The following is a 24,866-nucleotide window of genomic DNA, read 5'->3' as shown; positions in this document are numbered from 1 at the left end:
CTCCATGGTTAAACCGTGGAGGAAATATACTGTATATTATTGGTTAAACATGATACAGTGTATTTAAAATAAATCAACACGATCTAAAATACCGGTTTGAGTGATTACTGGTAATTGGTAATATACGATATCCATTTTCTTTCAAATAAAATATCAAGTCATTCATTCATTCTTTAAAATACGGCTACCGTATTTATTCGAATAAGCGGGAGGGGTGGAGCTTTACTCGGGGGAGTGTTTGTAATACGGTAACATGTATTAAATCGACAAGTGATAAAATACAGTAAAAAATTGTATAAAAATGCATGTTAAATAAAAATTGTCAATAAATAAATTCTACTACATATAGAGGGCGCTTCTTTATTTATCAGTATTTAAATATTTTATTTGTTCATGATATTATACATGGTAAACTTCCAGAGACAACTCCTCAATATTTTTTATTGATTAATTTTTATTATTCAACAAGGTCACAGACTAGAAAAATGTGTACATACCAAAATATCGAACAAATATGGGACACCACGTCTCTATCAGGTATTCTGATGGAAAGCTGTGAAAAAATATCCCAGATGATTTAAGGTTGTTAAATAAGTATTTCACCCCTCTTTAGTTTGCAAAAGTAATCTCGAAAAAAAGTTCATCATAAAAGAATACTACCTTGAAACGAAGCCAACCCAAGAGTACCTAAATAAGAAGAAGCCCATTTTACGTATTACTAACGTTGTAAATGTATAATAATTCAAAATATTCTATAACAAATCAAACCAATCATGGAGCTCTATTATACAATAAAAAGAATAAATAATACAAATTATAATTATATAAAATAAATAAATAAAATACACCATTTCATTGACATACATTAAATAAGTTTAGGTTACAATTATATAACGTTATTTTTTTTAAATTAATATCAACAACACCCTTTCATTAGTATACATTATAATATTTATTACCAATAACGAATGATGCTCAACCGCAATAAGATGTAAACAAATAGTGATTCCATCAATGAACAGTTTAGTATAATCATTCATTATTTTGTCATTTATTAAAGAATAATATCGTTTCGATAAAGGATTTCAGTTCTTGATTTTATCTGTGTTGGTCTTCTCTAACTTCTGATACCTGTGCTGTGTTACTGTAAACAGGACGACCAATTACTGTAGCATAATCAGCATCAGTTACGTCATACACTCTGTCTTGATTTTGTCTTGAATTAAGAAATGAAGGGAAAAATTATTATTCATTAATTTGAAATATGTCAATGATGATTAAAATCTTTCATATTCACATTTATCTTTCCATTAAAAAAAATGTTATAGGCCTTTATTATAGATAATTACGTATTACTGTTTGTAGGCCTATATTTGTTTGTTCGCTATATCTATCCATTTGTCGTCTATATATCGTATTATCGTATTAGGCCTATAGCTGAAAATTGACAATGCTTAGTGGGCATCAGTGACTGAATAAATAAAAAGCTAAATCAAAACGATAGAAGATAACATATAAGAAACATAAAACATGTAAAAAAATGTATAAGAAAACAAATTTACCCTGGTGCAAAATTATTGTAATTGTTACTTGCAGTGTTATAGTAGACTTGTGGATCATTTGCTGCATCAGGTTTACTCACATTCTTCCGAAGTCTTTGTTTACTTTAGAAACAAGCAAGATAGATCATTACTTTTAAACTTTAACATTCTGCCTACAATGGTTTTGAAACTTAGAATGGCTCACAAACAAAAAATTAAAATACATAATAACAAATTTTATCTAATATTCTAAATATTTTAAAATATAAAATTTATATTGGATAAATTACCAGATCGTAATCATAATAGTAATGATGACACCAAAACACACTCCTGCTGCCGCAGCACCTCCAGCAATGATTCCGTTTGCATTTTCTTAGAAACAAATAATACAAAAAAATCATGTGGATGTTTAAGATGTGTAATACATAATGACATAAAAGGAAATGCTTAATTAGGTGGGTCAAAATGCGTTAAATATGAAGTTAAAGCAGAATAGATATGAACGTGATGTGGCAGCTTAAAAAAAACAAAAAGGTGGAAAATAAAATATTAATTTGATTTTAGGAATGTATCCGATTTTCCTTACAAATATCAGTCCAGTTTTATAGACAAACTTCGTGATTTAGCGTTACTTATGTGTCACATAATTGTGAGTTCTGTATCATTGAATTGAAACAAAACAGATGAGGTAGGCCTAGATCTTAAACTTTGAATGTTAAATTTGTAAGGGTTGTGAGAGGAATTTCATCTCAGTTTATTCAATACAAATCGTAATTTACAATTAGACAATTATAATTATAATCAAATGCATAAACTTTTTAGTTTAGGTTTAGCAGTAAACATTGTCCAGCAGTACCTTGTTCTGGTACGTTTAAAATGCTAACTGGTTCACTCTCACTGTCTTTATTAGACACAGTGACTAAGATAGCATAAGTGTCATGTACTTCAACATTTTCAATTTTAAATTGATTTGTTTTTGTCAGATAAACCTCTTCCCGATATCCTTTATTGTTGATTACTTTTAGGTATACTCTATAGTCAAATACCGCAGTTGAGCATTTCAATGACCCAGCGTCAAGTTTTCCCTAAAAAATGAACGGAAAGAACGCAATGTATAGAAAACGTTATAATTGTAATATGTGATGGTACGAAACATAAATGATTGTTTGGAATAATTTTACATGTGGCAAGTTCCTTCTGTCATCCGTTACAGTATGTAACTGATTAACTCATTCGACGCGTAAGTATGAGAATCCACAGAATATATTTCGTATAAAACGACGAAATGAGTATTAACAAATCTCTAGAAGTGTACTTACTATCCATGTAACAATAATACCAGTGTTTGAAGGAGTTTGAAGTTTTACATTCTCAACTGGAGAAGGTTCTGTTAACAAAATTATGTTTCTTTATTTTTTTGTTATTTGAAGAAGCCTAGTAACAATGTTAGTTTGCTACAGTTGATACATAAGATTGTATGGATATATTTATTCCATGTTTAGATTCACACGTATAAATAACATAAACTCTCAATAATAAATTAGTTCTCTCATGGTTTTATTTCTACTAACTATTTAAATTGGTGCCGTCACCGAATTACATAATTATAATATATTATTTAAAATTAGATACATACTTCCGCAAAGTGTTGTTACTGTGATTATCCCTCCAATTGGTCCTTCACCTTCTTCGCCAGCTCTCATAGCTGAAACACCAACAGTATAGTCTGTGTCCACTATTAACCCTGTAACAGTACCTGATAAGGAAGTATTGTAGAATTCCATCTTCCAGTCATTAGTATTGCTCAGTTTGTGATATAAAAAGTATCCAATAACAAGATCTTCCTCTCCATTCTCAGTATTCCACGGCGTCCATTCAATAGTGATAGAGGTACTTGAAGCATTAGCTATCAAGCTTCCGTCATATGTAGGTACACAATTTGGTTCAAGAAAATTAGACAAACATGTTCCTTGAATGCACTTTCCAGATAGTCGGTGACATTCACATGGTTTGTTGCAATCAATGTCACAGTTTTCTCCAAACCGTTTAGGCTGACATTCTACAAAAATTGTTGCCCGAAAATGTATATTATTTCATTTTAGAAATATGAATGAGATAACAATCGTTATTCCATGATGTCAATACTACATAGTCAATATACTAAAACAAAACCTTGTGTTTCCATTTTTGTTTTTCTGAAATGTAATTTTATACGTAAAACAGAAAATCAAAAAGCTGAACATTTTTTTGTCGGAAAACGTAAATACTACTAGTGTACGAGGTTCAGAATGGTATATACGAGTGAATTCCTAGAAATTTCTTCCAAAACCAAAACAAAATGTCATTCATTTAAAAACAAAATTGTATTCATTATTATTTAGTTTTTGTCAGTCTTAAAACAATATTGGTTTTACCTTGACAATTAGTTCCTTTCCATGGAAATGCACAAGAGGAGTTTTGGGTGTCAGTGCATCTTCCTGTATATCGGTCACAACCACCTTGTGTACAATGACAAGTTTGAGCACAGTCTGCACCGAATGTACCCGATGAACATACTGCACCAATACAACATTCAAAAACATAAAATGTTATTAAAGACCACTACAATATAATCATAACCTATATAAGTTACTGCGCGTCGTATATTCAGCAACTCTCAGATAAAACTGTTTTTGTTACCTGTGTTGCATTTTAATCCTTTGTAACCGGTAACACAGCTACATCTATATGGATCAGGTAGGCAGAACTGGCAATTTTTACATGCAGTAAGATCATTTTGTTGGGTACAAGGATTTTCACAATTCCAACCATGTTTGTTTCCACCGCATTCTAAAATAGTTAAAGGTGAAAAATGAAAGTTTAGAATTGAAACTATGTTTAAAATAATAGTTTACTACACTTTCACTTCTATCACTATCTATGTAGGATCTGGTTTTATTTTTATATTTTAAAGTCAAACTGTGCATTGTACAATTTTATTTTTCAAAGAAAGGAAATTGAGTGAATGTTTGAAAAAGGTCTTTCCTATAGAGAGGATGAACAAAACAAGTGCGTCAACCCAGGGAAGACCTTTCCAAGGTGTTCACCGGAGACATCAATCATCAGATAGCAATGATTTGTCAGAGGAAGTTTTATTTTATATTTTCTCTTTAATTGGCTAATGTAAAAAATGACAAAAATGTAAAGTTAAAATGTGAATGATAGGTAATTGTTTAACGGTGAGTCACAAATTTCTTGCTGGTTATGATGACCGCGTGGTGTCAAGCGTCGCACACATGTAGACGGGTTTTTTTTCCGGTGAAAATAAGGAGAGAGAAATTTATAAAAAGATAATTAAAATAATGAAGTTTTGTTTGGTTAAATATAAGCATGCATAAGAGTCTTCATATAGCTTATAAATTAAACTAAACTAATGGTATAATTTTATAAAATATTTAACACACTTCTATGACTTTGAATATTGACTAAATCCTCACGTAGGAGCCTACCCACCAGTAATCAATACACATAAATTTAAATCAAAGTGATTCGCTTGATTTGAAGCAATTAAATCTGAGTATATTGTATATGACTTCATGGCTGGTTAAGTTTAGCTCAATTATAGCTAGAAAGATAGCCATACCAAAAATTTAGTCATAAGGTAATAATTAGGATGTGTCAAGAACAGTTAACTTTTGTGTTGTTGATTGATGGTCTTCATTTAGAACATTCTTACCAGTTTCACACGTAGATCCCATAAATCCAGGTGCACAGATACAAAATCCTATTTTGTCATCACATACACCTCCATTATAGCAGTATTCACAGTCACCAGTGCAATCAGGTGGACCCCATTTATGACGTGGACATGCTATAACAGAAGAACAAATCAGGTTTACATTAGTTAAAGCTCAGGTACAGGCATAAATTTTAAATATAATATCTGGTTAAGTGTACATAGATAAAATATTTGTAACAGAAATCAAGACGAAAAAACATGAATTTCCCTTAATATGGTAAAATACAAAATTTGTCAAAATTCTGCCATAAAAAATCCAGGAAGACTTTTTTCAGTAGTTAGGTAGTTTAACCTAATGTAATAACATGTCTGGTGACTCCCTAGAAGGTGAAAAAAGATGGTGGATATACGGTGGATAATGTTTGCTATAGCATAAAAATAAAAATCTGAAGTTGAATAAAAATACCAGAAATGTAATATTCAAGTTATATTACCTATATTTAGTCATCTGACAACATTTTTTACCACACCAATTATTTTTCATAGCTTTTTAAATGGCCTCTCTATTTAAAAAAATTGTGTACAAAAGAATAGAGATTTTACTGTGTAATTTGAACTATCCCCCCACTGATAAGAAAGTGCTTATTTTCAACAAGCTCGTGTAACACAAATAAAATCCCAAAAAATAAGAAACATAGAAACTATAGATCGATAATTATTGGAATGTATGATCAATAGAAATTTTTTTCCCGCACCTGGCCTTTAATCTAAACTTCTTTTGACCTGCCGTAACCTCTCTAGTACTCTCATTGTAGTGATGACATAATATCGATGTCAACTTATACTATCATCGTCATAATTATGTATTTTAAACGTTACTGTCCGTGTGGTTTCGTTTTCACATTATGTTTTAATTTAATTTCGAGCATACTTTTTCGCTTCAAATTCTTCTAAAACGTTGTTATAAACAACCTAAGTCTGGCCAGGTTACATTGTTGCTTGAAATAATTGATTCTTCATTGGTCCAGGCCAATACACCACAGTTATTATCGGCCGCCATTCATTTCGACCGCCGTACTTAAAACAATACATCCTTCTAGACAATGCTGATTGCGGTTTAATTATGTATACATTTAGGAGTTCATAACCACCGCCTGGACGGAGAGGGCAATCAGCAAACACCATAATTATTTACCTCGTACAATCAACTTGATAAATGAATGTCTACGATCTTCTCGGTGACCATCCACATATATCTCGTAAACGCCAGCATCACTGGTCTCTACTGGGTCAAAGGTCATGCTCGTTTCTGTTCCAATCTTTAATGTAGTAGATCCATCTTTCTTCCACACTAACTCACTTCTTAAATGCGTGTTGAATCTAATTGTGACGTCATCTCCAACATTCATAGTTACAGTGTTTTTAGAATTTACAGGCGTTATTAAGGCTGAAAATAGGATACTAAAATCAGTAATATTAACTTACTCATTAGCGATCCATACTATTAATAACTAAACATTTATGAATCTCATTTTAGCTTCAAAAAATTTTGAATTATATTGTTAGTTTTATTATTAGTTTTATATTATGGTATATCCCTGTGCCTAGTACGGTACATTACTAGGACCATAATTTTATTTAAAATACAATTTTAGTTATTTGAATACAAAAATGTTTTTATACACATGATGATAACATTATTATCTTACCATTATCCCTTATTTTAGTAGTTTGAACGACTGTGGTGACACCATATTTCACAATCTTACAAAAGTATACTCCCATGCCTACTGGATCGGTGATATACCTTCCATACCGATCATCAGTCGGAACGTTCCATGATGTTTCCTGTAAACTATCGTTACTTCTGACAGCAGATGATCTACCGTAACTCAAACTGTAACCAGCAAATATACTAGGAGTGTAACATTGGTATTCCCAATTATTGTTGTTTTGTGGATTTTTATTTAAAACCGTTATATAGCCATTATTTCCTAAAGTAGAATATTAAAGGTTAAATATTAATACGTGTTTAGTATATCACCGGGTGATTTAAAATGTTGTGACTGTGAAAAAGATTTTTCTGTATTTACACATTAAAAGTTTCTAATTTAAGCTGTTATTCCGACGACGCTGGGTTTTACCAAAAATATCTATGGGAGTTTGTCGGAATAGAAGGATATTAAGATTGAACATTATTTAGATCTAGCCTACAAACCAACATTTTGAATATATTTTGAATATTTTACTTACCCAGGCAGGAAATAACTTGAAGCAAGATTAAAACTGGAAAAATCATACTAAAATAAAAGTATACATTTAGCTATTTTCTAAATAAATGTTCGTAATGAAAAAAAAACAATGTTATGTTGACTATCAGCGTCATCGATATATCACTGCTTTTTTATTTCAATAATTCGAATAAAATGCAGAGCACACAACTTTAAAAATCAGAACAGACCTGTTAGTAGTCAGGCCCGTAGCCAGGGGGGGTTTTTATGGTTCGGGCGAACCCCCCCTTTACATCGAACCCCCTTAACCGACTGCGAACCCCCATCTCCGACATGCCCAATACCTCACCCTCATCTCCAAAAATCCTCCAAATACGTGCCCCACAGTACAAAAAGTTGTTTGTAAATTGAAAAATTCGTAAACTTGTTCGTGAACCTTCTTCTCTGTATGAGCGTCAACTAGTGATACGTGTCTATAAATTTCTAAAAGCTGCAAATGAATTGCCGATTTAACCTGAAAAATAAATGTTTGGTCCCTGCATGTAACATGATATTGACGCGTCTCATAGCGAACTGGGGCACGAACGATTCGTACAAAGGACACCGCCAGACAACTGCGTACCTATAATATTATTGTTTAGATCACTGGCAGTCAGGCAGCATGCATAAAGTAGCCTTCCGACGTACACTTTCAGTATTTATGTGTGACTATGAAGTATAATGTATCATAGAGGATTATAGTGAATATTAATATTTTACACTATAATATCTATGGTATCAAGTACTGTAGTTCACATTATGGCATCCGATTTTTTTTTTCTAGACCACCAGCCGATACGTACTAAAATGTATCAATATCACCTATTTAAATATTTATATTCCTCAACAAATTGCTGTAAATAAATATTATAGATAGAGCTAGCAAATAGCATTTGCCTTCAACCAGTGTGCTTTTTTCGGGGCTGCTCCTAGATGTACGTTCGCATTGAACTTGAACGCAAAACAAAATACGGAGTAAATGATCAAACAATCGGCGGTTCCGCACAGAGCACGCGCATCTAACATACGGCAACAAATAGTTATCGTCCTTTAAATTATCGACGTGTTTGAGAAGGAGGAAAAAAGTACGATCTTTTTGCTCATTGGTAGCATGCTGTACGAGAGTGTCTTTTCCGGCCATCTAGGGGTGTCATTTAACAAAATTCGCCTCGCATCAGGCCCCACCCCCAGGGGGGGGTGACCCAAATATTTAGTGTCCGAACCCCCCTTGACAGATCCTGGCTACGGCCCTGGTAGTACTTGTGTCTAATAACGTGTAAATCCTGCTAAGCTCGGTAGGCCTAAATAGGCCTAAACTAAACATCATTTTCTTCGTATATAAAAATAAGTAACAAAACATGGTTCAACAAAATAAAAAATTATTTCACATCTTTTTTACTGATTGTATAACAAAAATATTTAAACATATTAAACAATCTATAGATAAAACAAACTAAACATATTATTGCGTAATTTAAGATAATGGTTCTGTCCTAAAAATCAGTTTCAACCTGTTGAGTGTCACTCTTGATTTGTCATTTTAAATTAGGCCTAGAATAAAAAGGAAGAGTCAAGTTATCTAAATCACAATTATTTAAAAATTATTATTCTATTTTGACTTACTTAAATAAAGTTATGAATACTTACATAAGATAGGTACTTCAAATAGAAATGCTGCTAATATATCGTATGCCTTAACTAAAACGGTATAAGGAAGTAAACTTGTAATATCAATACTTTCATCGATGCTGTTCAATCACATTGTGTTAATTTGACTGGAGCTAACTTAGTAAACAACAGAAACAAAATAACGTGAAATTGAACTAGTTGAGGTAGTGAACTGTGAAAAGGGTATTATTACTATTGCTGTTTGCTATTTTTCAAGTTCAAGTTCAAAAAACATTTATTTGTTCAACAATGGCATTGTACAGTATAATATATAGGTGTGTACATTATTTAAATGAAAACATAGTAATAAGCCATCATTTGGGGTCTTTTCTATTTCAACAACTTCATAATCTAAATGTATAAATAAGAGTTTTCAATCGTCATTTAAATGTATAAATAATAGAGCCTTCAAATCAAGTTGGAAAGTGATTTTATACGAGTTTCAAGAAATTCGTAATTATGTACTAACAATCCGTTCCAATAATAACCTAACTATTAAATAAATTCATAACTATGAATTCAATACAAACTGGAAAGTTTTCTTTATTTGTTAAACCAACAGACAAACACAATAAGTATAAATACCATAGTGAAGTTTAGTTGACACGTCACTAAATTATTTACACTTTTTGGTTCAACAAAAAAGAAAATTTTCCAGTTTGTAATAATAACGGAACCTAATTAGGCCTACCATTAGGCCTACCATGTGTATATCCTATAACAATTGGATAGTATAAGTACATCAAAGTACAGATAACGTGTTCGATTACAAATTTCCACAAGATCGAGATATACAATTAGTAAAAATAAAACAAGTTACTTTTTTTTATTCATTTGTTATTTATTTTTATACTGAATTACTAAAATAAAAGCTGAAAAGCATAAAATAAAACGAACATGCTAAAATCAACTTCAGCAGTTTTACATTAGGCCTAATAACATTTATCAAATCATAATATAATCTAATCAGTTTTAAGGTTTGATTTATAATTGTTGGTCTTTTCTTCTGGTGTATGTGCCGTGTTACTGTAACAATGACCACAATTATTATTTGACAATAACTTTTGAATTATCAAATAGAAATTTACATATTCACAAAGGTAACATATTTACATACAACCATTTGAACAATGTTTAATTACTAATAATGTTTAAAATGTGCTAATACAGATATACGGTACCGTCGGTACTCTATTTTGTTTATGCAATATTTGTGGGTCAAGCATCATTGAATCAATTCTTTGTTAACGATTTCCGTACTGTTGAAAGTCTTCTCATTAACCAAATGTTGGTTGCATCTTTCGCTTTCGTAATCGATGACAATTTACTTTAACTTGAACAAGTTTACAATCTCATATGGTTGATTTTCAGGCATTTTAACAATGTCTGGATTTTCATAATTGCTTGAAATATAAAATATACACATATCTTTCAATCATGAATGATTCCATCGAATTTTCGAGTTAAAATAACGTTTTTAATGAATTATAAAAATAGAAAATACATTAAAATGTTATAGTAGTAGTGAGAGATGTATGTAACTGCTCACCACCTTTGTACATGTCTACAAGGAAAAAAAGCCTTCTTAATATTGTATTAACAGTATACATTTATGTAGCCATTATTCCTTTATTTATTATAAATATGAAAATAAACCTTTGTTTTATTGTCAAATGTACTTAATGATTAAATCTTGAATGCCATACTCACTCTGGTGAAGAATTGTAACTTGCACAATTCTGATACACGTGTTGATCAGTTGAATCATCATTGTTAAAACTTGTCACTATTTTTGGGTTACTAGACAAACACAAAATATAATGTTATAGACCTCAGTATTGATTTCAACGGGCATCATAATATCATAACAATAATACTTAAATAAAATGTAGCACCAATAGTATAACAACTTATCATTTAAAAATTACAAGATTAGTACAGATACAACCAGAACAGTAAGGACAGCACACAACTAACAGCAGATTTGCGCGATGTCTGTTGCTAAATTAGTCAAGTTGCACTACATTGACTACTCGAAACATTTCTAATGTTATAATCACCGACTGAATACTAAACACAATAACAAATGAATGCAATGATTAAACCTAATGTGATGTGATAATTAGGCCTAAATATAGGAGGTGTCAATATTAGTTGGCAACAAGAATAGAAACTCATAATTACCATGATGAATATTCTGAATTATTACTAGCTGCTGCGTATTCCTGATAAATATTGCTTTCCTCACCGTCAGATTTACTAACATATTTCCGTATTTTTTGTGGGCTTAAAGAAAAACACAACTGTAATAATGAAAAATACTAATAATAAATAAGTATAGTTTTAAGGTAGGCCTATCGTATTTGACTATGGTTGTAAAATGTCATTGCAAAACAACGTGTCGATATTCTATTTTGTTTCAAAATTGGGACTATATTTTTAGTCGCGTGGAAGCGACTCTATAGTTCACTATGTCGGTCGGTCGGTCTGTCGGTCTGTCTGTTGGTCTGTCTGTCTGTCGGTCTGTCGGTCTGTCTGTCGGTCCGGTATCACTATGCATTGTAGCACGCGACTTAATGGCTGTTGGCCTTGTTAACTTACCAAATTGATATTATGATGAAGGTGATAAAACCAGCACAAATGCCGCCTGCCACAGAACCACCAATGATGCTACCAGAATTTGATCTATTTGTAGGCATACATTCTTAAAAATATTCGAAATTGAAATTTGCATAAATATTAAGACTTAATTTATTTAACGATGACATTGGTGGCAATTTCTGATCGGTTTCTTTTGATTTTGTCTCTCAATCTTTACCGTCATAACAAATAATGTAAACAATACAATAGGCCTAATTTGTTATCTCTTTGATGAAGGTACAATACTTTACGAAATGTATTATTGACGCAGTATACCTACCGTTTTCTATATCATTTGAACTTCTAACTAATTCACTCTCGCTGTCTTTATTTGATAGACTGACCAAGATGAGATAAGGGTCATCTACTGTAATATTTTCGATAGTAAGTTGACTAGCATTGGTATGGTAAACCTTCTCACTGCATTCTTTGATGTCAATCGTTTTGAAATAAACTGTGTACATACCCGAATTGGTATTGTAACATTTTAGTAAATCAACGTCTAAATTGTCCTTCAAAATCAATCAATAGTGCAAGATCATTATGATTAAAATGAATACTAGTTTTGATTTAAAAGATGTTTTACATGGCTAGATTCAAGCCCGTAGCCGGCCATGATTTTTACAGGGGGGTTCTTTTTTCCCAAAAGGCCCCTCTTATGGGAATTACCCCCGGTGTAACCAGCTTATATGATTTAATATCAAACGATCAAACCACCAATGATATTGGTTACCAGCCGCAAGAGCACCCCTTCTCTTAAGAGTTTCCTGCCCCAGGATCTTCTTTGGCCTCATCATGGTTGGGGCTGAGGTAAGAAAAATTGGAAAAGATAGAGCGCTACAGGGGCGGTCGCAGACTCGCAGGACTATTTTAAGAGGATTGCCCAAAGACTCCAGTGCTGTAGACAATGAGTATTTGAGCAAGAAAATTGTTAAATGACACCCCTACATGGTACTCTCGCACGTAAAATTCATAATAAATTGCACCTCTAGTTCGACGGAAATGTCACTCACTCTATAGTGCGCTAACAAACACGGGATCGTAGCATAATGTTATTCGACACCGGTAATAAAACATACGCGACTAACAATAGGCCTATAGGATAACATTTTTGTTTTCGTTCAATGCGAACGTCACGGGGAAGTTCCCGATGAAGGTACTTCTGGTACGGTATTACATTCTAATAACTGTACTCAATTATTGTAAATTTATTAGCAATTAATCATTTTAAGATAAATAGGATACTACGCGCATCGGAAAAAACTATACGCACAATTATGATTTGGCCTAAAAATTGGCCTTAGATTATGGAAACCCCCCGGCAAAACGCAATAATTATTATGGACAAATCGATTATCAGCCTTGGTAATATGCCTAATATTTAAAAGGAATGAATATAAGCTATGTTTTGTCGAAAAGTTCGTATGTGAATGCTTGATCTATTAGAGGTAATCTGTGATAGTTTTTATTGCTTGTATTATATAACACAAGTTCATTTTGGATTTTCAGTAAATTACCAATGGTTTATTTAAGGTCAACACTGTAACTAATCCCTCACTATTCAATCAAAATGTTATTATTATACTACTATATTGTTGAAAAATGGATTGCGTGATATCAAAATGGATTGATGTAAAACGTAACAAAGATAAGATCTTGTCTGGTATTTATGCAATGATGAAGCAGAGGATTGTTTTTGTAGCGTTCCATTTAAAATAATTTTTGTTACAAAGAAATATTTTGGTTGTGAAGGTCGCTAAATTTGTTGGCGCCAGACTTACTTCTTTTACCAATTTTAACAATAAGCTAACAACAAAACATTGAACAATGATAAAATGCCGTAAAACTCTGTAACTAATTTATGACTAAGTCTATCAAGTTCCGAGTTTGCTCAGCTACCGATGCGGTATAATTCTCTGTTAATTCTGAAATTCGGCCTAATATTACGGACGTATACGGAAATGAAGATAAACTGGGTACTACACGGAAAAATAATACTATACGCAAAACTATGATTTGGCCTTAAATTATGGCAATAATTATGAACAAATTGACGACCCATATGACGGGTTTTTTCCCGAACACAGTGTGTGTTGGCTTCCTTTCGTACCTCTCATCAAGAGAGGGATACATCTCCCTGCTCTCTGACGCGCGCACCACAAGAAACTAGTCAATCAGAAATTTGTTCTGCGTATGCTCAGAAACTTATCTACTTTTATCTGTGCGCGGTATAGTAGGCCTATTGGTGACTGCTGTGCCAATTTACAAATATTCTCTTTCAGACTGGACTTCTATAACGTATGAATATGGATATTGTATACGAAGAAATGGGACTCAATTTTAATTTAGTGGCAGAAACAACATTTAGTATGAAATTAGGGTGTTGCCCGGGCCACTAAGGCAACACCCCTGGGTCCGCCCCTGCGCTAGATGCTTGGAAATTAGTGTTATTGAAAATATCAGGATGTTTGGTAGAAAATATGCCTGATACTGTACACCGCACCGCGGCACCATACCAAACTGTTGCTGTCCGACATGACTGTGCCCTACACACACCTGCGGCATGTTTCAGTCCATCACGTCTCCTTGTGTTTTCGAGGAAATAATGACCCCCAACCCCCACCCGGGGGCTGCAGGATACAGTCCAACAGTATAAAACAAGAGATAAGGCCATGGCCTAACTTGGCTGGGAGTCATTGGACAACTAGGTCTACTTGACCTGGCTGGGCTAGCTAAAGTAGGTAGGGGATAACCTAGCTAGGCCTAAAAAATCGGACAGAAAATGTGGAGTTATTTACATGTATTTGACTAATACAGTACAAATATAACAAAATATAGCAAAATAGTCAACAAAATATTTATAATAAAATACAATCATTTTAAAGTTAATATTGTGCCTTAAAAGGGGTTATTTGATTGTCAATTGGCTGTGTTTACAAAGGGCTGCCACACACGCTATGGCTATACCATATTCTTTGGCTATACTAGAAGAGCAGCAGCTGGAAAGATGACAGCACATGTTTTTCCACTGTATTTTAGTAACCAAAATGGTTGACATTTTTCGGGGAAAAGAATCATCAAAGACAGAAGTGAAGAATCTCTTTCTCCATTACACATTATTTAGGCCTACTATTAAATATTGTTTTTTTATTAACAATATTTTTTTACATAAAAATTGATTTGTTTAATAAAAGACACCATTTGGTTTAGCGACGTTAATTGCTGGTTTGAGGAGCGCGATCGCGCAGGCGATCCGTAAAAATGACGGACTGATCGCTTTCGGAAATTTCCTTTTATTGTGTAAAAAGAGTGATGGTCACAAAGAGGAGACCTATAACTACGCAAGAAGGATCAAGTGATGAAGCAAGGAGTTCTTAATTAGAACTCCCTATGTAAGCAGGCCTAGAATAACCACACACCACAAGTGGCGAACGTCCCCTACGAAAAGCAACACGTGCGCAGTGTAACTAAAATGAACTAAGTTTTTTTGCGGGGCTAATACTAAAGTAAGAGACGGCAAATGATGTAAAATCACGAATTTTCTTTGTAAAATAAATTGAAAATTGAAAATACACTGGAAACGGCGGGATTACTAGCCTAGCTATTTTATGATACGATCTTGCTATTTAGTAATAAAAGTAACATTTGCCTGCTGGCTATACTACAGAAAATGCAAAAAAAAATCATCATACCGGCTAGGGGTGTCACGAAAACTAAGACCACGAAAGCTAAGACCCCCTAAGACCTAAGATCACGAAAGCTAAGACCCAAGACCTAAGATTACAAATATTTATCTTTCGCACCTGCCTTGTATTTTAACTCCCAACATTTATTCTGAATACCACACCTTAGAATTGGCACTTTCATGAAAAAGAATCACATAAAAAGTAACAAATACATTTTTAAATTGATGATTTTACAGACGTTTTCTCGCACACAAAATGACTAGCCTATAGTACACTAGTAGCAGTATACTGTAATGTAACTCCTCGAGCTCCCCATGCTCAATGTTTTTGTTTCTATGGAACGTCAAAAGATCAAAAATTATATAGAGGGCTGAAAACTCTATCCATCTACAGTGTGGATGGAACAATGTAAAATTAAAATTGTAATGATAATAGTATAATCATGCAAGTACGAAGAAATAAATACTGGCAAATAAATTTTAACTTAAAAATCATGATAAGTTTTTTTGTTTCGTTTTCTTTCTGTTTTTATACTTGTACTATTATTGTTGCTCTTTTGGCGCTCCATAGAAACAAAAACATTGAGCATGGGGAGCTCGAGGAGTTACATTACAGTATACAAAGAAACGTCTGTAAAATCATAAATTTAAAGGATTTATTTATTTGTTATTATGTGTTTCTCCTTCTGAAAGTACTTATAAGTCCTAATTTTAAAGTGTGGTATTCAGGATAAAGTTAGTCAACAAATTTGGAGTCAAAATACAAGAAAGGCAGGTGCGTAAGAAAAACATCCTCTGAACCAACACATTGGAGTAAATATATACCAACAAACAACCCGTTTGTTTGTTGTAAAAAAAATATACATTTACTCAACGGGCGAAAATAATGTGAGTTTATCTATGTTTTGCGGTAGTATTAAATTATATTTATGGTAATAAATGAAACCTACTGTGTTTAAAATTATGTATGGATAAACAAGTATTGTTTTTAAGCTGTATTATATCTTAGAATTATTAATCTTAGGTCTTGGGTCTTAGCTTTTGTGATCTTAGGTCTTAGGGGGTCTTAGCTTTCGTGGTCTTAGGTTTCGTGACACCCTATGGGCTAGGCCTATGCCTAGGCTAGTCTGGTTTGAAAGGGCACTTCAGGAAAAAGGGGGTTCGTTCGAACCTTACGAACTCCCCTGGCTACGGGCTTGAGATTTTTACCAATTTTAATTAATAATTTTAAATAATTTCAATCATTGCTTTAAAATAGCTGATGGTGAAAGCAATATTGCGAATGATAATCATAAATTCTTGGCGTTGTACTGACATTGCGCAGAAAACACTGTGTGACTTGCTTTGAACTGTTATCACAAATTGGAATTGAGGTTTTGTTGTAAATATGTTGCATTAGATTAGAAGAGTAGAACATGATGTCATCATTAATTGTAAACTTACGTACCGGTACTATCCATGTTACTTGGATACTGTTTGGGTCCCAGGTTGACATTCTGTGTTTTGCGTTCTGAACCGGAGGAGGCCCTGAAAAACAACATATCCGTTACGTGAAATATTAAATCAGGTCCACGTAAATGACTTAACTACACAATTCAAGTTGAGAAATGTTTAAATCTAAATCTAATAGCAGAATTTTTTTTTACAAACTCTAAAATAAATAAATACAATTCATAATAATAGATTAAACTTACTTCCGCAAAGTGTTTTTGCAGTGAATGTTGTTTCTCCAATTGGTCCTTCTCCTCCTTCACCAGGTCTTAAAGCTGAAACACCAAAAGTGTATTCTGTATCCCACATCAACCCATCAACAGTGCCTGATAAAGAATTATTGTATAATGTCCTCTTCCAATCAATTGTATTGCTCAGTTTGTGGTATAAAAAGTATCCAACAACTGGACCATCTCCATCGTCAGTATTGCTGTTCCATACCGTCCATTCAATGGTGATAAAGGAGCTTGAAATAGTAAGTACCGTCATACTTCCAGTATATAAAGGTAACCCTAAACAAGGTTTTAAAACAAAAACGATATTGTGGTATACCTATCTCTATTGTAAAAAAATTTCATCAGGTTTCAAATGGATATTTAAAAATAAATGTTAACTTTTTTGTTAAATCATTTTTCAAGTACTTACTTGCTACGTTTCGGCTATTTTCAGTAGCCTTGGTCACGCAAATCTATTGCTTTTCAAATACTTTATTCCACGCGACATGGATATTATGAGCCAATATAAGCTGAGATTTAAATACACACATATACATATTAAGTGTAAACTAAATCTGAATTGTGATTATTCTATACTTACAAGGAAAATACAACATTATAAATACAGGTAAATGCAGATTTGTTGGTTAAACTTACGAAATATTTGAGCAACGATTTCACGTTGAGCAGAAAATCCTTCATGCACAATTACACATTTGTAAGTTGAATCAACATTTGATGTCACAGAAAATGTGTATGTTGTTATATTCTCACCATCTTGTTCTATTTCTACCAGTTTTGTAATGTTTTCAGTGAAATGTTTGTTGGTCACCATAATCATTGTTGCAAAGTTGTTTGTACTATAATGTTTTACTAAACATGATGCAGTCGTGTTCTGATTGTTATTTGCCGGTACAAATGCGGTATCAATTATTTCTGATAATAAAAATAATATCGTTATTTATAATTATGGTTTTTAGGTATGTTATACTTACTGAAATCTTTATGAAAACGAGATATATACTCTACTCATTAATTTATGTGACAGTTATGTATACTTGTACCTTATAATCACTCATACATAGAATATTAGTTATTGTTATTATATTTCGTTCTTTTCTTAATCGTGTTAACATTACATAAAAGAACGTTCTCGCGCATACATACTATACCACTAAGTTACCTAAAGCAACTGGCTATCCCTGCTGGTTCTTCTACAATTAATGGGTTTGAAACAATTCAAATTCAGAAAAAACGTAATGTCGCTCGGTAAAGAGGAGGCCTAATTCAATTCGATTCTGCAGTTCAGTTATAAACGCCACGCTTGCGCAACCGATTTTTTTTGTGTTCATAACAAGGAACTTACCAACTTTACAATCAGGTTCAAGCCAATTTGAAAAGCATGTTCCTTCCATGCATCTTCCAGTTACTCTGTGACATTCACATGGCTTATTACATTCAATTTCACAATTTTCTCCATAAAATTGAGGTTGACATTCTAAAAGAATTAGGAATTAACTTTTTCAACATGGAATACATTTAATAATTGTATTATATGTAGCTCAATATTTTCGATCGATATTTAAAAAAAGAACCTTATAAATGTTATATTTTGATTATTATTAAATTATCATTAAACCCCTTGTTTTGACAGTTCAATTACGCCAATGCAAATGGACTATATTTTACCATATCAATTAGGAAAACATTTTAATTCGGTCTTACTTTGACAGTTAGTTCCCCTCCATGGAAATTCACAAGATGAGTTACTGCATCTTCCTGTATATCGAACACAACCACCTTGTTTACAGTGACAAGTTTGCGCACAGTCTGCACCAAATGTACCCAACGGACATTCTGTTAATCATTAAAAAAAAAAATATGTATTCATGACCATCGTTTGTAAATAAAAGTATCTATATATTTATATTGTATAAGGTCAAAATTCAAAATAAAATACAAATTTCAAGTAACTAAAAACGAAGTTACGATATGCCTATTATATTTTAGTAATGGGTTACACCTACCTGTATCACATTTCAACCCTGTGTAACCAGTAACACAGCTACATCCATATGGATCAGGTAAGCAGAACTGAAAGTTTTTACATGCATTGTTCCTTGTGTGTCTGGTACAAGAATTTTCACAATTCCAACCATGTTTATTGCCTCCACATTCTGTGTATTAAATAAGAACATTTAAAAACAAACGTGTTTAATGTAATATTTTCCCATTTAACAATAATAGCTACACTCATCTTTTTCGTTTAGGTTTTTTAATAAACTATTTATTGAATGTTTATATCCAAAAGATTTTAGACCAATTGCAATTACTTCAAATTTAATAAAATGCTTAGGTTGATTGTTTCTAGACTTAAGGAAAATATTGGTAATGCAGATAAGAATCAATTTGCATACAAGAAAAATAGAGGGGTTGACGATGCTGTTAATTCTTATCTCCATGATACATATCATCACCTTGATTCAAAAAGAAATTATGTACGGTCTATTTTTTTCGATTTCTCCAGTGCTTTTAATACTATTTTACCACATGTTTTAATTGATAGGTTATTAAGTTTTAATGTCCCACCTCAGCTCGCCAAAGTTATATATAGTTTTTTGATTAATAGACCGCAGATGGTTAAGTGCAATGGTATCCTATCCAACAAAGAATATATCAGTGTTGGAGCTCCTTAAGGATGTGTTTCTCCAATTTTGTTCTATTTTTATTCAAGTAGTTTTAATATTTTAAGTAAAGATTGCAATATTGTAAAATACGCTGACGATACTGTAATTAGAGGGTTTCTTTGCGATAGTAAGCATAATGTAAATGTATTTGTTAATAAAGTTGGAAGATTTGTTAATTGGTGTGAGGATATGAACTTAAAACCAAAGAGATGATAATAGATTTTCGTAAAACCGCAGTTGAACATAATGTAATAACTATTAAAGAAACCGAGGTTGAAAGAGTAACCCAATACAAATACTTAGGTACTATAATTGACAACAAATTAAAATGGGAGTCAAACTCTCTCATGATTTCAAAGAAGGCATCTCAAAGGCTCTACTTTCTCTGAAAACTCAAGCAAATTAGAGTTGATAACACTATTTTAATTCTATTTTATCAAAGTATTATTCAAAGTATTTTATCTTTTAGCATTGGATGTTTTTATGATAACTTTACTGAAAATGATAAGAAAAATATTGAGAAACCACGTAAAATTGCACAACGTATTATTAAAGCTGATCTAACGCCGTGTTCATTTATCTATGAAAAAAGTATTTAAAAAAAAGTAAACAATATTATGAAAGACCCCACTCATCCGTTACATTACTGTTATAACTTAGATAGATCAGGTATTACAGTAGGCTACGACTTCCAAGAGCAAATCTCTGTAGAACTAGAAAATCCTTCGTTGTAAATAGCATTCATATTTTCAATTCTAATGTAAGACGATAATGCAATTTTTAAATAGTTTTACATTTTTAACAGTATTTTTAACTTTTTATCTTGTATTTTTAATCTGTTATAATACTGCACGTTTTAAATTGTTGCAATATTGTTGTTTTAATCTACCAAGCAAAGTGAATTTCCATTTTTATGGACAAATAAAATTTCTTGAATCTTGAATCTTGAATCTAATAATGTTTCCCATTTGAAAAATCTCTATTGGACATGTTATTAATCTTAAAGGCCAGGTGCGGGCAAAACATTTCTATTGATCATACATTCCAATAATTATCGATCTATAGTTTCCCCTATGTTTCATAATTTTTGGGATTTTATTTGTGTTACACGAGCTTGTTGAAAATAAGCACTTTCTTATCAGTGGGGGGATAGTTCAACTTACACAGTAAAATCTCTATTTTTTTATACACAAATTTTGTAAATAGAGAGGCATTTTAAAAAGCTATGAAAAATAAACGGTGTGGTAAAAAATGTTATCAAATGACTAAATATAGGTAATATAACTTGAATTTTACATTTCTAGTATTTTTATTCAACTTCAGATTTTTATTTTCATGCTAAAGCAAAAATTATTCACCGTATATCCACCATCTTTTTTCACCTTCTAGGGAGTCACCAGACATGTTATTACATAGGTTTAAACTACCTAACTACTGAAAAAAAGTCTTCCTGGTTTTTATGGCAAATTTTTGTCAAATTTTGTATTTGACCATATTTAAGGGAAATTCATGCTTTTTCGTCTTGATTTCTGTTACAAATATATATTTGATTTATGTACAATTAACCAGATATTATATTTAAAATTCATGCCTGTATCTGAGCTTTAAGTAAGTATAATAATTTAGGATGATATTAAGGACATTTTCAGTTATAGTTTGCATTATCTAAAGACTCTCTTACCAATTTCACAGGTGGATCCACTAAATCCAGGTGCACAGATACAGAATCCTGTTTTATCATCACATACACCTCCATTATAGCAGTATTCACAGTCACCAGTGCAGTCAGTTGGACCCCATTTGTGACGTGGACACTCTACAAACAGATTAAGCATACAATTAATCTTTTATTTTGTTTATTTAATTAAAGAAATTATTACTTATTTAAATGTTGACTTAATAGGATTTAGACCTTAAAAACTACTGTACTACAATATGTTAAATATGTTTTGACAAGGAGAACTAATAATATAGCCGATTCTGTACATGATCACATGTGTCTCATAATGTATCACCAAGTACCAACGATCATAATCTAACCATTATTCCAACCTTGCATAATACATCCACCACATGTGGTACACATTAAATGCTGTATTACAGACTTTTCTTTTATAATACTGGGCAAAAATATTGTCAAAGGTTCAGATATGGCACTGACATCCGCCACTCACGACTCTATCTATAATAATGTTACCTCGTACAATCAACTTGATAAACGAATGTAGACGCTGAGACCGATTACCACTCTTATACATCTCGTAGACTCCAGAATCACTGATCTCTACTGAGTTAAATGCCATTCTCTTGTCTATCCCATTTTTAAATGGAGGAGAACCATCTTTCCTCCACTCTAAATCACCGTTCAAATCAGTGTTGAAACTAATTGTGACGTCATCTCCAACATTTACTGTTACTGTGTTCTTAGTTTTACCTGGCGTGATTAAGGCTGTTTCATAAATAATAAATATGTATGTTTACAATTAAATTAAAACTGCTAATATTATAATGTACATGTTGGTGAAATTCTAAAAAAAAAAATTAATATGAAATAGCTAGTGTCGGCCGGGTGTGTGGATGCGTGCATCTTACATTTCATGAAATTAGTTTTCAATTGATTATGTTTTAACAGGATATTAATATAATCTTACCATCATCTCCTATTTTAGTAGTTTGAACGATTGTAGTGAGGCCATCTTTTACTATCTTGCAATAGTATACTCCCATTCCTACTGGATCATATACGACATATCTACGATCATCACGTGGCACGTTCCACGATGTTTCATTCAAGCTTTCATCATCTGCTACTCTAAAAGATCTACCGTAACTCAAATTATAACCAGTGAATGTAGTAGGAATGTAACATTGGTACCCTGTGTTACCGTTGCTTTGTGGAGACAAATTCAGAACTGTTACATATCCATCATTTCCTGAATATAAATACAATGAATTGTATGATTGACAATTCCATAAATCACAGACTACATTTTTATCATTCAAACTACAAAAAATAATAATGATATTAAATATGTTCAATTCTGTCTTACAATTTTTGTAAAATTTTCGATTACATCAAGAATTTCAAATTACTTATTATAGTCATACCAATTGGATTATTATTAACTGAGTGTTGAGAGAGAGAGAGAGAGAGAGAGAGAGAGAGAGAGAGAGAGAGAGAGAGTAGTGTAAGCAAAACCAATTTAGAAACAATATGCGCCCAATATACGAAGACGCTTTTTGGCAGCATACTTGATTTGAATAATCGCCGATGAGATTGTGTTGTTGGTATTAATATATCTAAAAAAACATTATAGAGTTTTAAGTTATTTTTATTGGTATTTAAAAGTTAACTTACCGGAACAGGAAACAATTCCTTGAACCAAAGCTAGTAAAGTAATAATCATATTTTCCTGGAGAAAAAGATAATGATATTAGACAGTGTATCTCCAGCTTGTGTCACAGACTGTAAGCCTACATAGAAAGCATCTTGAATTTAATCAAGAAAAGTTATTATCTTACCAACTGGACCGAACTTTTAAAATTGCAATTAAATTTAAACTGTTTAATCTTAAATGAGAACACGTTGTATAAATTAATTTATTTAATTGGTTAAAATCAATTCCAATAACAATATACAAGAAAGGTTTTGAATAAACATTACAAGTAGAAAAACTACAGATTTTATGATTTTACCAGAATAACCACAATAACCAATCATTTGAGTCCTGAAATAAAATATACACACACACGCACACAAATAAAATCCAATTGTTTTATAAATACTGTACCGTAGTTTAACTTTCTAAAAAAAATCGTTGCGTCGATTAATGGTGTTTATAAAGTGTAGCGTAGTGTCGTCAATTAGTATAATTGTATTGTACTAGATCGTGCCCACAGATGGTTCTCGAATACATAGTAATTTCAGCGTAAAAAAACTGGCGATTTCAAATGTACGTACGGCAGGACTATAAAACATTGTCGTTTACAGAAACAAATAAGTAGACACAATGATTTATGTAGTCAACCAAAATTAGCACCTAGAAACTTGTCACAAAATTAGTCGAAATTTGTTATTTGGACTCATTTAAACAAACCCAATTTTATTAAATTATTCTTTATATTTCTTTATTATCCAATCATTAACGAAATGTTTTTTTTTATAGGCCTATAAATAATATACCACTAAATAGAGTAAAACATTTCTGATTTAATACTTTATTAAAACTGTCACTGTCTCATGGTCGATTGAAATAGTAAAGTACATTTAAAGACCACTAATACGTTTATATTTTTGTAATTATTAATTAATACAAACGTTGAGAAACAACTGACGGTAATAAAGTATTATATTATTATGTGTTTATAATCTAAAAGTAGGGGCTACCCACACTCACAGTGATAAAGTTTATTAGTATATTTGTTTATATTATATCTAACAGTACCAACACACTTTTGATTTAAATGGCGATCAAAAGTGGTTAATACCTATTTGCAGTATTGTATAGCATTACAATACTATTTCTGTTTATTCTCCAAGGGTCTATAAATTTACCTACTTGTGTTAAACCATAGAGGTATGCAATAATTTGGAACGTTCCATTCATTGCAAATCAATACATTTCTATAAACGTATATTAAATCTATCAAAATAATATTTTTTAAAGAAAATCGGCCTGTCTTCAACATTATGATGCTCTACTCTAGCTGTTCAACCAGTTTTCAGCCAATAAAAACAATTATCGTAGGAGGAGATAGGAAAATGCGAAGCGTCCTCGTATTATTGTGTGCGGGTATTTTTCAAGTTGGACATCCATTAGACAGTGTATATCACGGTCAGAAAACACCCCTATTTGGGGCAAATCGTTGAACCTAAATTCGTTTTAATCGTCAATAACTAATTATCTAACTCAATTTAATTAGTAAACAGGGTTACATCAGGCGGTTA

At 32.1% G+C, this 24,866-nt stretch overlaps 2 protein-coding genes across 2 annotated transcripts; both read right to left on the bottom strand.

The window, feature by feature from the left end:
* Nucleotides 1-217: 217 nt before the first annotated feature.
* LOC140051616 (uncharacterized) lies at nucleotides 218-9,299 on the bottom strand. Its single transcript, XM_072096889.1, has 13 exons — nucleotides 9,180-9,299; nucleotides 7,516-7,562; nucleotides 6,972-7,256; nucleotides 6,458-6,709; nucleotides 5,260-5,394; nucleotides 4,224-4,373; nucleotides 3,959-4,099; nucleotides 3,181-3,603; nucleotides 2,864-2,931; nucleotides 2,401-2,629; nucleotides 1,832-1,916; nucleotides 1,563-1,664; nucleotides 218-1,216 (listed from the first exon to the last, which is right to left on the bottom strand). The coding sequence occupies exons 2-13, from the start codon at nucleotides 7,559-7,561 to the stop codon at nucleotides 1,099-1,101; spliced, it is 2,034 nt and encodes a 677-aa protein (XP_071952990.1). The 5' UTR covers nucleotide 7,562; nucleotides 9,180-9,299; the 3' UTR covers nucleotides 218-1,098.
* A 9,819-nt stretch (nucleotides 9,300-19,118) lies between these two features.
* On the bottom strand, nucleotides 19,119-23,325 carry LOC140052538 (angiopoietin-1 receptor-like). The gene is made up of 6 exons (XM_072098147.1): nucleotides 23,277-23,325; nucleotides 22,570-22,851; nucleotides 22,116-22,367; nucleotides 21,600-21,734; nucleotides 19,259-19,408; nucleotides 19,119-19,147 (listed from the first exon to the last, which is right to left on the bottom strand). Exons 1-6 carry the CDS (start codon nucleotides 23,323-23,325, stop codon nucleotides 19,119-19,121), a joined length of 897 nt encoding a protein of 298 aa, XP_071954248.1.
* Nucleotides 23,326-24,866: the final 1,541 nt, after the last annotated feature.

This window comes from Antedon mediterranea, chromosome 6 (genome assembly GCF_964355755.1).
Source record: "Antedon mediterranea chromosome 6, ecAntMedi1.1, whole genome shotgun sequence".
In the NCBI taxonomy this organism is placed as follows: Eukaryota; Metazoa; Echinodermata; class Crinoidea; order Comatulida; family Antedonidae; genus Antedon; species Antedon mediterranea.
The sequence above is the reverse complement of the archived record's forward strand: the minus strand, read 5'-3'. Positions and strand labels throughout refer to the sequence as shown.